The 13849-nt window shown below is 41.7% G+C and overlaps 1 protein-coding gene across 3 annotated transcripts in view; it reads left to right on the top strand.

Annotated features, from left to right (window-relative positions):
- Window positions 1-13849, top strand: part of SMG6 (SMG6 nonsense mediated mRNA decay factor) — a 248758-nt gene that overhangs the window by 15405 nt on the left and 219504 nt on the right. For all 3 annotated transcript variants that reach the window (XM_059379054.1, XM_059379056.1, XM_059379055.1), the window contains exons 7-8: window positions 2325-2435; window positions 2805-3017. In XM_059379054.1, the coding sequence (XP_059235037.1) occupies window positions 2325-2435; window positions 2805-3017 (324 nt within the window). The remainder of the gene's footprint in view (window positions 1-2324; window positions 2436-2804; window positions 3018-13849) is intronic.

Genomic DNA, 13849 nt, shown 5'->3' with positions numbered 1-13849 from the left:
TCTTTTTCTGTTTCCCTTTTATCCTAGTTGTCTTTTAACATCACTCTCTCGGTTTTCTGTCTCCACTAATCAGTTATTCAGTGAATTTCAAGAATTTGGTGAGAAACTGTGCATGGTGCTTTGCTAGGTGCTATGATTGATGAATGTGTGATATGGTTTCTCTTCTGAAAAATGTGTTGAGAACACAAGATGTGTAGACAGTGATACAAATTAGACTTCATGAGAAGTGATGTAATTGATTAGATGTGCCATTATTTTCTGGACCACTAAAAAAGGATATGTGAATTATAAATAGACATAATGGTAGATATTGATTGTAAGTTCTGTTTTGATTTCAGATGTTAGAATATGAAAAAAATCATTGTAGAATGGATGAAACACAATCTAAAATCAAGTGAGTGGTATAGGCTGCGATCAGTATAGATTGGGATAATATTAAAAATAGCCCCCATTAGGGTTGCCTGTCTGGCTCAGTTAGTAGAGCATGTGACTGTTAATCTTGGGGTTGTGAGTTTGAGCCGCATGTTGGGTGTAGTAGAGATTACTTAAAAATAAAGCCTTAAGGGGCGCCTGGGTGTCTCAGTGGGTTAATGCCTCTGCCTTCGGCTCCGGTCATGGTCCCGGGATCCTGGGATCAAGCCCTGCATCGGGCTCTCTGCTCGGCAGGGAGCCTGCTTCTTCCTCTCTCTCTCTGCCTGCCTCTCTGCTTACTTGTGATCTCTGTCTGTCAAATGAATAAATAAAATCTTAAAAAAAAAAAAAACCTTAAAAAATAAGAAACAAAAATATAGCCCCCATTTAACTGACTGTAACAGTATATCAGTCATACAGTAAGTATGAATCTTACTCATTTTAGGAGCCATAGGTGTGTAAATATCTTCTGATAAATATCTACCCAATAAGTGGCAGGACCTAATTTGAACTCAGGCAGTTGACCTTAGAATGTGTACCTTTAACCATGCTAGCTGAATAGAAGATGTGAGGGTTTTTTAAAATTTTTATTTATTTATTTTTAAAAGATTTTATTTACTTATTTGACAGACAGATCACAAGTAGGCAGAAAGGCAGGCAGAGAGAGAGGGGGGGGGAATCAGGCTCCCTGCTGAGTGGAGAGCCTGATGTGGTTCTCGATCCCAGGACCCTGAGATCATGACCTGAGCTGAAAGCAGAGGCTTTAACCCACTGAGCCACCCAGGTGCCCCGGGAGGTTTGTTGTTGTTGTTGTTTTTTTAAGATGCAAGTTTTGAAGAATGAGTTACTGGGGTGAGAAAGAAGTTAGTGTTCTAAATGCATTTTGAGACAGAAAGAAAGGGAAAAATGTATATGAAGTTGGAGAAAATGTCTTTTCAACATTCTTTCCCCCTTTGCCCCTTTGTTTCAGTGTTTTTTCCCTCCTTTCTGAACTTCTCCCTTTCTTTTACTTCTTTTCCTTATTAATTGGTTGTAAAACAGACTTGAAATACTTATTTGCTGAATTCATTGGATAATAGTTTTATATTTCCCTTTCTCTGCGGAGTCAGTGTGGTATAGTACAAACCTGAACTCAGGAGCCAAACAGACATAGGTTCATATACCAGCATACCCAGGATTTGGCTTGGAGGCCTTGTTGGACAAGTTATGTTGTTGGACAACAATCTGCGTGGGCACCCATTTCCTCATCTTTAAAATGGGACTAATAGGGGCGCCTGGGTGGCTCAGTGGATTGAGCCACTGCCTTCAGCTCAGGTCATGATCTCAGGGTCCTGAGATCGAGTCCCGCATTGGGCTCTCTGCTCAGCAGGGAGCCTACTTCCCTCTCTCTCTCTGCCTGCCTCTCTGACTACTTGTGATCTCTCTCTGTCAAATAAATAAATAAAATCTTTAAAAAAAAAAAAAAAATAAAATGGGACTAATAATGCCTATGGGGCGATGTTCTTAGGTTTAGAGGTAAAATCTATGAAGTGATAGTCACTTGTCTCACTATGCTTAAATCAGTGATGTTGCCATTGTTATTATAATGTTTTTAGCTAACAACTAGTGAGTTGAACATTTTCTTTCTCTAAAAACAAAATGTTATTGGATTTTATATTTGATGAGGCTCTTTATTCTTTTTCCCTCATGTGAGTGCTTGGCTCTTAGAGTACCTCTGCATGTAAGACAAGAGTCCTGTGCCAGGAGAGATCCCTGATGTAATCGCCGTGGTTCCTCCCATGGATAGCATTCTGATGTTCTTATTGGAATTCCTTACAGCCTGGGAGAGATAGTAAGGTGTTCTAGGTCAGCTGACTCAGGCTGGAGTCAGGAAAAGGATTGGTTGACTTGATGTCTCTGGCCTCTTTTTGCAGAGGAGGAAGCTTGATGCTGTCTATTACTATATGCGCAGTTTAGCTGCCAGCAACCCTATCCTGACTGCCAAGGAGAGTCTCATGAGCTTGTTTGAGGAGACCAAACGAAAGGTGAGTGGGGATGGAGGCAGACTCATTCCTTCCTAAAAGAACATGTTTCTCTTAGTGCTTCTGTGTCCTCAGGGGAATGCCTTATAATGTCCTCAGGGGGTCTCATTGGGCTGTGCTGATGGAGTCAGTCAGCCCCTATGCAGAACCAAACTCATCTTCAGGAGAGTTCTCCAGGGCCCTTGGTTGTGCATCTAGATTATGGAATTAATAATGTCTGTGAGACAAAGCAGATAATACTTTGCTACTTAGGGACCATAGCAAAGTCTTTACTTTTTATAGCCCCTGGGCAACAAACTCAGATGAGGTGAGTGCCTCTTTTTATTAGCTGAATCACAGGAGTCTGGGCTTATGTGTTTGTATATCGTACAGGCAGAACAGATGGAAAAAAAGCAACACGAGGAATTGGAACTGAGCCCTGACCAGTGGCGGAAAGGAAAGAAGTCTACTTTCCGGCATGTTGGAGATGACACCACTCGCTTAGAGATCTGGATCCATCCATCACATCCCCGGTCCTCCCAGGGCACTGAATCTGGGAAGGATTCTGAGCAGGAGAATGGGCTGGGAAGCCTGAGCCCAAGTGATGTAAGTTCCTGAGAGTGATATAATGAGCAAGACTAAGTAAACGTGGATGCCCCAGTACATGCAACTGGGAGGCACTGCACAGCCATTTCCCATGAATCCCAGGGAAGGTAAAACACATCAGGCTTTCTGCCATCCTCTCTCCAGCTACATGCACTTCATCTTTATTATGTGCTTCCCTCTCTCACCACTATGTGGCACTACTGAATTTAGTAAAACTCGTTTTTCTGAAGGAAGATCTACTTAGTATAGGAGGAGAATTTTTTGCTGCTTTGTATTTGGAGTCACCGGTATGATACTTAAAGATTCTGTTGGCATTCTGTGAAGCTAGTCGGAGAGAGCATAGTAGGAAAACTGCATTGTGCCTTGAGAATAAAATTCTTAGTGGAGTGGATGGTGGGATAAGGTGGGACCACATCTTGAAGGGTTATGTAATAAATAATTTGACTTTTATCTTGAAGGTAGTAGGAAACTATTGAATGCTTTAAATAAGGAAGTAACTTGTCAGATAACACATTTTAGAATATAACTCAGGCTGCTTTGTGAAAAATTTGTAGAAGGGTAAGACTAAAAGAAGGAGGGGTGCTGCAATAATCTGAGTATGATATGGAGAGGACCTGAGCCAGGAAATGGGTCTGGAGATGAGGAGAAGGGAACATATATGAGGCATATTAATGAGGTAGAATCTAAAGGACTTGATTGGACAGGGGGAGCTGAAGGACGTGAGGAAGTCAAAAGTAACATCTACCTAGGTATTTCTGGGTTGGAAACTGGGTGAAGGCTGGTCTATTCCTTGAGATAGGGAATAGAGGTAGAATTGGTTTTAGGAGAAAAGAGTTTAGTTTTAGACATTTTGAAATTTCTATAGGACATTGAAGAGAGATTTAAAGGCTATCATATCTAAAGGTGGGGAGAGCATCCTGGGTTAGAGATGAAGGTTTTTGAAGGCAGCCTCTTATAGATGGAATTGAAGTCATGAGAGTTGTTTCAGTCACTTGAGAAAAAAACAACAAGTAAATTGACAATCTAAGAGAGAAAGGAGATGGATGGCAGGGAGGGGTCCTTGCAGAGGATTGGAAGGGAGAGAAATCTGGAGCACAAGTGCAGGAATTAGCCTGAATGAGGGGGAGAGATCCCTCTTTCTTATATTTGAGGGAAAGGAGGAATAGGTAATAGTGGGTCAGGACAGTTTGTGAGTGTTGTGGGAGGAAGATGAGGGAGGGCCTTTTTGATGTTGTTGTATTTTTTTTTTTTTTCCTTTTTGAAGTTGGAGACATGATTGTCTGCAACCAAGAATGAATCAAAGGTTGGTGGGTTAGGAATACTTCTTTAGGGTTTACTTTAAAATTGCCATTTCTCTGGGGTACATAGGTGGTTCATTCGGTTGATTGCCCAACTCTTGGTTTTGGCTCAGGTCATGATCTTGGGTTGTGGGATCAAGCCCTGCATCAGGCTCTGGCTCACCACAGAGTCTGTTTGTCCCTCTTCCTGTGCTCTTCTCCTGACCCTCTCTCTGAAATAAATAAATAAAATCTTTAAAAAAATAAAATTTCCACTTCTTTTCCTTTAGCCTTCTTAGTCTTTAGCTGTTTTCTGCATGACTTGGAAAGTAGTCATTACTTACAAATGAAACTTCCAGTTTGCCATGTGCCACGGTTTGCGTGGGCTGCTTCAGAAGAGTTGCAGCTCTGGTAGACTCTCTCACTGCTGTTTTCTTCTAGTTTAGATATTGCATCCCCAAATGGGAAGCCTGTTCGAGTAAGAGAGAAATTGTTCTATTGTGTTAGCTCCACTGTCTGTCTCTAAAATGAAAGCAACAGGGTTGCCTGGGTGTCTCAGTCTGTTGAGCGTGGACTCTTGGTTTTGGCTCAGGTCCTGATCTCAGGGCCCATACCAGGCTTCATGATCAGCGGGGAGTCTGATTCTTTCCCTCTGCTCCTTCCTCTGTGCTCTCCCATCTTTCTCTCTCAAATAAATAAATCTTTTAAGTAAATAAATAAAATGCAAGTAACAATTTGAGAAAGCATTTTGTGGCTTTCTTTGACCTTTACCTCAAGGTTGGGGAGTATTCCTCGTAAGAGTTAAGGTTATAAGTAATATCCCATAGATCTCTCTTTTCCATTAGGTATTTCATTGATTTTTAAGGAATGTGTTTATGAGTCTGTGTTTTTATTTTTTTTTTCTTTAAAGATTTTATTTATTAGGGAGGGAGAGAGTAAGTGAGTACAAGTAGGGTAGGGGAGCAGAAGGGCAGAGGGAGAAGTAGGCTCCTCGCTGAGCAGGGAGCCCAATGCAGGGCTGCATCCCAGGACCCTGGGATCATGACCTGAGCCAAAGGCAGATGCCTAACCAACTGAGCCACTCAGGCATCCCTAAGTCTGTGTTTTTATTCTTGTTTGCATCTCAGAGAAGGCATTTTCAGCACATGGGCTGGCATTAGATCTTTCAAATTGAAAATATAATTATTTTCAATTATATTAATAATATATGGATGTATTTTTGGTAGAAATTTCAAATAATTAAAGACATACAGAGTAAAATGGTCGTTTCTTTTTATTTTTTATTTTATTTTATTTTATTTTAAGATTTTATTTATTTATTTGACAGAGAGAGATCACAGGTAGGCAGAGAGGCAGGCAGAGAGAGAGAGAGAGGAGGAAGCAGGATCCCCGCTGAGCAGAGAGCCCGACGCGGGACTCGATCCCAGGACCCTGAGATCATGACCCGAGCCGAAGGCAGCAGCCCAACCCACTGAGGCACCCAGGCGCCCGGTCGTTTCTTTTTAAACTATTTATGAAGCTGTTTTTATATTTTCAGCCTGATCATCATCGCCCCAGGTGCCCCTGTAGTTTGCTTTTTTTTTAAAGTGTTTTTGTGTGTGGTTTTTTTTTTTTTTTCCCAAGATTTTATTTATTTGACAGACAGAGATCATAAGTAAGCAGAGAGGCAGGCAGAGAGAGGAGGAAGCAGGCTCCCTGCTGAGCAGAGAGCCTGATGCGGGCTCCCAGGACCCTGGGATGACCCTGGGATCATGACCTGAGCCGAAGGCAGAGGCTTTAACCCACTGAGCCACCCAGGCGCCCCTGTAGTTTGCTTTTTTAACTTATGAATTGGACATACAGTCCTGTCATAATGTTATAACACACACAGTCCTAAAAATCACTATGCTGTGTAAAATCGCGCAGGAGAAAAGCCACAGAGCTCATGGACAAGATGTGGTTAGGGGCACGACACTGAAATACATCCTCAGTGACTTATTAAAAAAAAAAAAAAGATATGAACCTAATTAGACAGTTAAGCAATTTTATACATGTCCATTGGTTAAGAAATTTATAAATACTGTTTTGGAAAAGAAAAGAAGTCTAGAAGTGGACTTCAAAAGGATTGCAGCTTTAGTGTTATTGTGAAGTGGAGGAAGGAGAGTTATTTGAAATTGGATGTAAGACCAGATGTGGATTGGCGTGGCCTAGAACGAGTTCACGTGGTGAACTGTGGTAGCTGGTAGATATCTGGAGAGTGTGTATATTTTCTATTTCTCTGTAGTTCGGATCAGCTGAGTGCAATTTTCTGTGCTCACTCAGTGTTTCTCATGAACAAAATCAAGCATAAGGAGATGCAAAATTTGTGCTATGCTCAAATTTTTCCCCAATGTATTTATCACGGTGGAACAAATGGATATTTTCAGAACAAGGATTATAGCAGAACTGACTGTATTTCTACCTAAGAATATCTTGTTTTGGTATGTTCTTTAGTATGACTGAATGATATTTTGTTATACAGGTATAGGTCATTTGTTTACCTTACCTGTGTAATTTATGTATTTTCGTTTTCATAAAATGTTCATTTTAGTTGTCTTTTTTGGGTGATTAGCCTTACTAGGAATTGCTTTCTTAGCAATTCCTAGAAGCAATTCCTAGAGAGTTTCTAGCACAAACTACTAAAATTCACATCCATAAATAAGAAGCAGAAAGTTTGGCTTCAGGTGGTTGTTATTAATGATAGTAGAGTCCCAACTAGTTTGTTTTCTCTACCAGGCACAGGCTTTGGATCTCTCTCTGAATGGCTACAGGGGGTTAGCTTGTGGGTTGTTGGTTTTCAGCCTTGAGATGTGGTTTGGGTTGAACACGCTAACTGGGGAGGGACTGCCAACCTCAACTGTAAGTGGCATCCTTTTAAACTAATTGAGATTCATATTTAAACTCTACCCCTGCCAGCTAGGCTACTCAAATTCAATGTCACCAGGTTGCAAACATTCTTTATTTAGTGGATGTGCCTTCTGCTATACCGCAGCTCCCATTGAAGATCAGAAAAGGGTTGCTGCTTAGTAAATGAGTTTTTACAGGTAGTGAGTTAATTAAGGAGATTATAGCATCAGAAACAGTTTTCACACTGAGAGGCCAGGGTCTCTGATGAAACTGCTCTGTTCATATCTTGAAAAGAATGTAACTCGAATATGTCTACTGGGAAGAATGAACACATGAGAATAGAAGCCATTGATAGATGTTTGTCTCTGAAACCTTAGTGAGTTCTCATGTGTTGGCATGATTTCATTTACCATTTCCCAGCATTCTCCCAAACTGACTGTAGTTATTGCTTGGTGCTATGTGTGGAAAATGTCTTTAGGTAATGAAATGTCATTGTGTGTTTGGCCAACCTCTTGACAAATCTTTCTTCTCCCTCACCCTTCTCAGTGTGTTTTGGCGTTCAGACTGGACCATACCTCAGTAGGTCCTAATAACCTATTGTTCAGCCTTTCCTTATTTGAATCTTTCTTATTGCACCCAACCAGTGGTTTTTAAGCCATACCAATATTTATTTTATTTCTTTTTCTTTTTCTTTCTTTCTCTCTCTCTCTTTTTTTTTTTAGATTTTACTTATTTATTTGACAGAGAGATCACAAGTAGGCATAGCAGCAGGCGGGGGTGGTGGGTAAGGAGGCTCCCCACTGAGCAGAGAGCCCGATGCGGGGCTCGATCCCAGGACCCTGAGATCATGAGCCGAAGGCAGAGGCTCAACACACTGAGCCACCCAGGCACCCCTATTTTATTTCTTTTGATCATATTTTTTTTTATTTCAGGACTTGTTTATACCCAGGATTTACTGCAGTTTATCTTGAGGTTTTTGGTTTTTTAAAAAATATTTTATTTATTTATTTGACAGACAAAGATCACAAGTAGGCAGAGAGGCAGGCAGAGAGAGAGAGAGAGAGGAGGAAGCAGACTCCCTGCTGAGCAGGGAGCCCGATGCATGGCTCAATCCCAGGACCCTGGGATCATGACCCGAGGGGAAGGCACAGGCCTTAACCCACTGAGCCACCAAGGCACCCCTTGAGTTTTTGTTTTTATTTTTATTTATTTTAATTTTTATTATTTTTTAAGGATTTATTTACTTATTTATTGGCAGACAGATCACAAGTAGGCAGAGAGGCAGGCAGAGAGAGAGAGAGGAGGAGGAAGCAGGCTCCCTGACAAGCAGAGAGCCTGACTTGGGATTCAATCTGAGGACTCTGGGATCATGACCTGAGCTTCTAGAAGGCAGAGGCTTTTAACTCACTCAGCCACCCAGGCACCCTTATCTTGAGTTTTTAGAGTAGAGAGTTGCTTCTGGGTCCCGTGCTTAACCAGACTAAAGTCTAATCTGTCCTTTTGTGCCACCTTTGTGCCAGGGTTGTAAAGATGAATAGGACATTATTATTACCTCAAAGAGCTTAGAGTCTAGTGCATGGGTCAGGAAGCTTTTTCTGAAAAAGGCCAGGTAGTCAATATCTGAGGCCTTGCAGGCCATATGGTCTCTGTTATAGCTACTTGCCCAGCTTTTGGGGTGCTAAAATAGCCGTGGACAGTGCATAAATGAATGAGCATGGCTGGGTTCCAGTAAAACTTTATTTATAAAGACTGGCGGCAGGCAGCCTGCCTCTGGCCTATGGGCCTGGTTTGCCAGATTCTGATCTGGTAGAAGTAATGGCCGCAAAAACAGAATGTTTGGGTATACAGTTGGTTATTGTCTTTTGTGGTAGTTATATCCTAGAAAGTCACCACAAGACACTGAATTAGTGAATCCTGAACCACTGCTTCTTCCTTTTTTTTTTTTTTAAAGATTATTTATTTATTTAATAGGGAGAGAGGGGGGCATAAGTAGGCAGAGCAGTAGGCAGAGGCAGAGGGAGAAGCAGGCTTTCTGCCAAGCAAGGAGCCCAATGCAGGGCTCGATTCCAGAACCTTGGGATCATGACTTGAGTCGAAGGCAGATGTTTAACAGAACTGAGTCACCCAGGCACCCCTGAGCCATTGCTTCTAAGGGAAATACAGGCTTAGATTTCTGTGAGCCTCTGGTTATAAGAATTTCATCAAGTAATCAGTACATACCTTTTTCATTTGTTTGGTTGGTTTTTAGAGAGAGAGAGTAGGGAGAAGAGGCAAGGGCTGAGGCACAGAGAATCCTAAGCAGGTTCTATGTTCATCGTGGAGCTCAAAGCAAGGCTTGATCTCACAACCCTGAAATCATGACCTGAGCCAAAATCAAGAATTGGATGCTCAACCGACTTAGCCACTGAGGTGCCCCATAACCTTGTTTTATGTAGGTTTCTGTTTATAGTCACTTTATTTAATATATATTATTGATTAACTTTGAACTCATGACTGACCATAACTTGTGCCTCAGCAGTCACACATTTTCTCTGTAAGGCACATCACAGCCTTGGAGGCCATTTTAAACAGTGAAATCATGAACAAAAAGGCATGAAAAACATGGCTCTAAATAGACCATGAAAAGGGCACTTGCTTAAAGTACGAGAACTTGGAATAGAAGTCAGCGAGTAACCTCAGCTGGAAACATGTGTATCAGGCAACTTGAATTTTCTGCCTTTCTGGGTATGTCCATGAATGACTGCAAAAGCACCATGGGTATTGATTTTGGTGGATTTTTTTTTTTTTTTAAGATTTTATTTATTTATTTGACAGAGAGAGATCACAAGCAGGCAGAGAGGCAGGCAGAGAGAGGAGGAAGCAGGCTCCCCGCTGAGCAGAGAGCCCGATGCGGGGCTCGATCCCAGGACCCTGAGATCATGACCTGAGCCGAAGGCAGCGGCTTAAACCACTGAGCCACCCAGGCGCCTTTTTTTTTTTTTTAAAGATTTTATTTATTTATTTGACAGAGACACAGTGAGAGAGGAGCAGGAGAGGGGAAAGCAGGCTTCCCGCCAAGCAGGGAGCCCGATGTGGGGCTTGATCCTAGGACTTTGGGATCGTGACCTGAGCCGAAGGCAGACGCTTAATGACTGAGCCACCCAGGTGCCCCTGATTTTGGTGTTATTAATGAGTTTTAGCAAGTAGCTGAATTCACAAATACAAAATCCACAAATAATGATGACCAAATATATTGTGGTAAGTGGCGTGAGGGAGGTATGCATTGAGTACCATGGAGGCACAGAGAAGAACACTTGGTTTAGTCCTGGTGGAAGTATGGGTTGTAGGGAGGAAAAGGAGAATGACTTTGGAAGGCTTCCTGAAAGTTAACTAGGCCAAGTGAGAAGAGAGTGTTCCAAGTAGAAGGAACAGCATGAGCAAAAGACAGAGGAGGTGTGACACAGCAGAGGGGTTGCAGGGTGTCTAAATCTATGATAATTTGGGGGATCCTATGAGAAAGTTGGAGTGGGAGAGAGACTGAGCCTTCTGCAGGAACACTTTCTAGTTTGGTGCTGTGGTGTGTATGGGTAGGGTCAGTGGGCTGGGCCCAAATAATGTACTTCGGGATTCTGGAAGCAGTTGTTTCTGGATTTTCTCATTGTTTACTTCTCGTGTCTGCATTGTTAATTCAACAAAAGCAGTACCGTCTCATTCATTAAATTAGGTAGGGTGGAAATTGCTGAATTTTTTGCCCCACAATTTGTTGATTAAAATTTGAGGGCTATTCTTTTAGATGGTGCTTTAGGCATTCCAAACTTAAATATGCAGAAAATACTAGTGTTTCTTTGTGTCTTCGTTGTTGGAGGAATTTGCCAATGGGTTCAGTTAAGTAGGGCAAATCTTTTCTTTTCATTTTGATATTTTTATTGCCTTTAAAAATTTACAAAGCTGGGGTGCCTAGGTAGGGTTAAGGTTCCGACTCTTGGTTAATTACAAGTCCTGATCTTAGGGTTGTGAGATCGAGCCCCGTGTGGGGCTCTGTGCTCAGCATAGGGTCTGGTCGGGATTCTCTCTCCTTCTCCCTCTGCTCCCTGACCCCACAAAAATAAATAAATATATATATATTTTAGACTTTATTTATTTATTTGGCACAGAGAGATCACAAATAGGCAGAAAGGCAGGCAGAGAGAGAGGGGGAAGTAGGCTTCCTGCTGATCAGAGAGCCTGATGCGGGGCTCGATCCCAGGACCCTGAGATCATGACCTGAGCTGAAGGCGAGGCTTAACCCACTGAGCCACCCAGGCTCCCCATAAATAAATCTTTTAAAAAAAATTTACAAAGCCAACACATCCTTAAAAAGTATGAAAATGCAGACAAACTGTGTTTTTACCATCTGTCAATAACTACCATTGACATCTTAGGGTATGTTTTTCCTGCGTGTTTATATAAGTCACAGCACTTAGTATTGGAAATGTCTAATGCCCATTAACCTGGGGAATCAGAAGAAAAAAATCCATGCCTAATTATCAACTCAGAACTTGATGGAAAAGTAGTACTCTAATTTCTAAAGTCAACATAGTTACCATATCTTTCTGTTTATCCGAGTACACAGAATGATGCTGTAATGTCTTTCCTCTCCTGTGTAAAGAGAAACTTCTTTTTTTTTTTTTAAGGTTTTATTTATTTATTTGACAGAGATCACAAGTAGGCAGAGAGGCAGGCGGAGAGAGAGGAAGGGAAGCAGGCTCCCTGCTGAGCAGAGAGCCCAATGCAGGGCTTGATCCCAGGACCCTGAGATCATGACCTGAGCTGAAGGCAGAGGCTTTAACCCACTGAGCCACCCAGACGCCCCAAAGAGAAACTTCTTAAGGCACACGAACAAGGAAGAAGACCTTCAAGAAAGATTAGACATCTAATAGGACTGATTATTGTTTTGAAAGACCCCGAAAGGGTCCATTTTGTAGGGAAGCATCTAGAACTAGTGATAAATTGGGGCATGAGGGATTAGTTTGAGGCCCCCTGAGCATGGAAGCTTCATGACTTTGTTTAAAAAACTGGATTCTAGTTGGAAAAGTGTCTAGGTGGCATTTTTGGGGTTGACTTCTAGGTTGGTAGGAATAGAGATTGAGAGATCTAGCAGAGTAGTGATTGCCTTTTAAAATATTTTATTTAAAGAATTATTTTTGAATAGGTAAAAGATTGTGTGTGTGTGTGTGTATGGTTCTCTCTCATCTTTTATGCTTAGTATCATACACAGTTACTCATTTTTGTTTCTTTCCCCCATCATTTTACTGTTGGATTTGGGAGATCTTTCCATGAGTGCTGGCAGCTTGATAGATTTTATTAATTTAGTCCAGCATTTGCTATATCAGAGGGAGGATACGACAGAGTTTAACAGCTTAGTCTTTGGGAAGTTCTAAGTTCAAGTTTTAGTTTTATCAGTTATCAGCAGGGAGGCTTCAAGCATGCACTTCAGTTTCTTCATCTGTCAGAGGGCAATACTGATAGACTAAATGAAGTAACGCACGTGAAGAACGATGAGTGGCATATTGTAATTTCTCATGTATTGGTGGTAGTAGTTGTTATGTACATACTTATGTTTTTGTTATAATCTCTTAAGGTGTTAAGTTTATTTTTTGCCTTTTTTCCTGTTTCTAACCAAAGTGAACAATGACGCTTGATAAATTTACATACTGGGAGCCCACTGTTTAAATGCAGACCTGTTTTTTTTGTCATGAAGAGTTTTATTTAATAATGACAAATTTCAAATACACATAGGAGAAAATAATAAAATTAACCTTCATATAACCTGTGACTCATATTCAATAGTTATCAATATTTTTCCATCTTTGTTTTAGCTTTCCCTCATGTATTGTCCTCCCCCCCCCCCCCCCGCTCAGGTTGAAGTATTTTATTTTATTTTTATATTTTGTTATTTATTTATTTTAAAGTAGGCTCCATGCCCAGTGTGGAGCCCAGTGTGGGGTTTGAATTCACAACCATGAGATCAAGACCTTAGCTGAGATTAAGAGTCTGATGTTTAACCGAATGAGCTATGCTGTTACCCTGGTTGCAGTATTTTATTTATTTTTATTTTTTTAAAGATTTATCCATTTGAGAGAGAGAGAGAGAGATATTTATCCATTTGAGAGAGAGCAGTGGGGGGTGGGGGGCGGTCAGAGGGAGAGGGAGAGAGAGAATCCTTAGGCAGTCTCCCTGCTGAGCACAGAGCAGCCGGGCACTGGGCTTGCTCCCATGACCCATGAGATATGACCTGAGCCGAAACCAAGAGTTGGGTGCTTGACTGACTGATCCACCCAGGCGCCCTTGGTTGAAGTATTTTATTTTTATTTTTTTATTTTTTAAAGATTTTTATTTATTTATTTTAGAGAGGGACAGTGAGAGAGAGAGCATGAGAGGGAGGAAGGTCAGAGGGAGAAACAGACCCCCTTGGAGCTGGGAGCCTGATGCGGGACTCGATCCCGAAATCCCGGGATCATGACCCTAGTGGAAGGCAGTTGCTTAACCAACTGAGCCACCCAAGTGCCCCTATTTTTATTTTTTTTAAAGATTTTATTTATTTATTTGACAGACAGAGATCACAGGTAGGCAGAGAGGCAGGCAGAGACAGAGAGAGGGGAAAGGAATCTCCCCGCTGAGCAGAGAGCCCGATGCGGGGCTCGATCCCAGGACCCTGGGATCATGACCTGA

The sequence above is a fragment of the Mustela nigripes genome, chromosome 16 (genome assembly GCF_022355385.1).
Source record: "Mustela nigripes isolate SB6536 chromosome 16, MUSNIG.SB6536, whole genome shotgun sequence".
Lineage (NCBI taxonomy): Eukaryota > Metazoa > Chordata > Mammalia > Carnivora > Mustelidae > Mustela > Mustela nigripes.
This window is presented reverse-complemented; position numbering and strand designations above follow the sequence as displayed.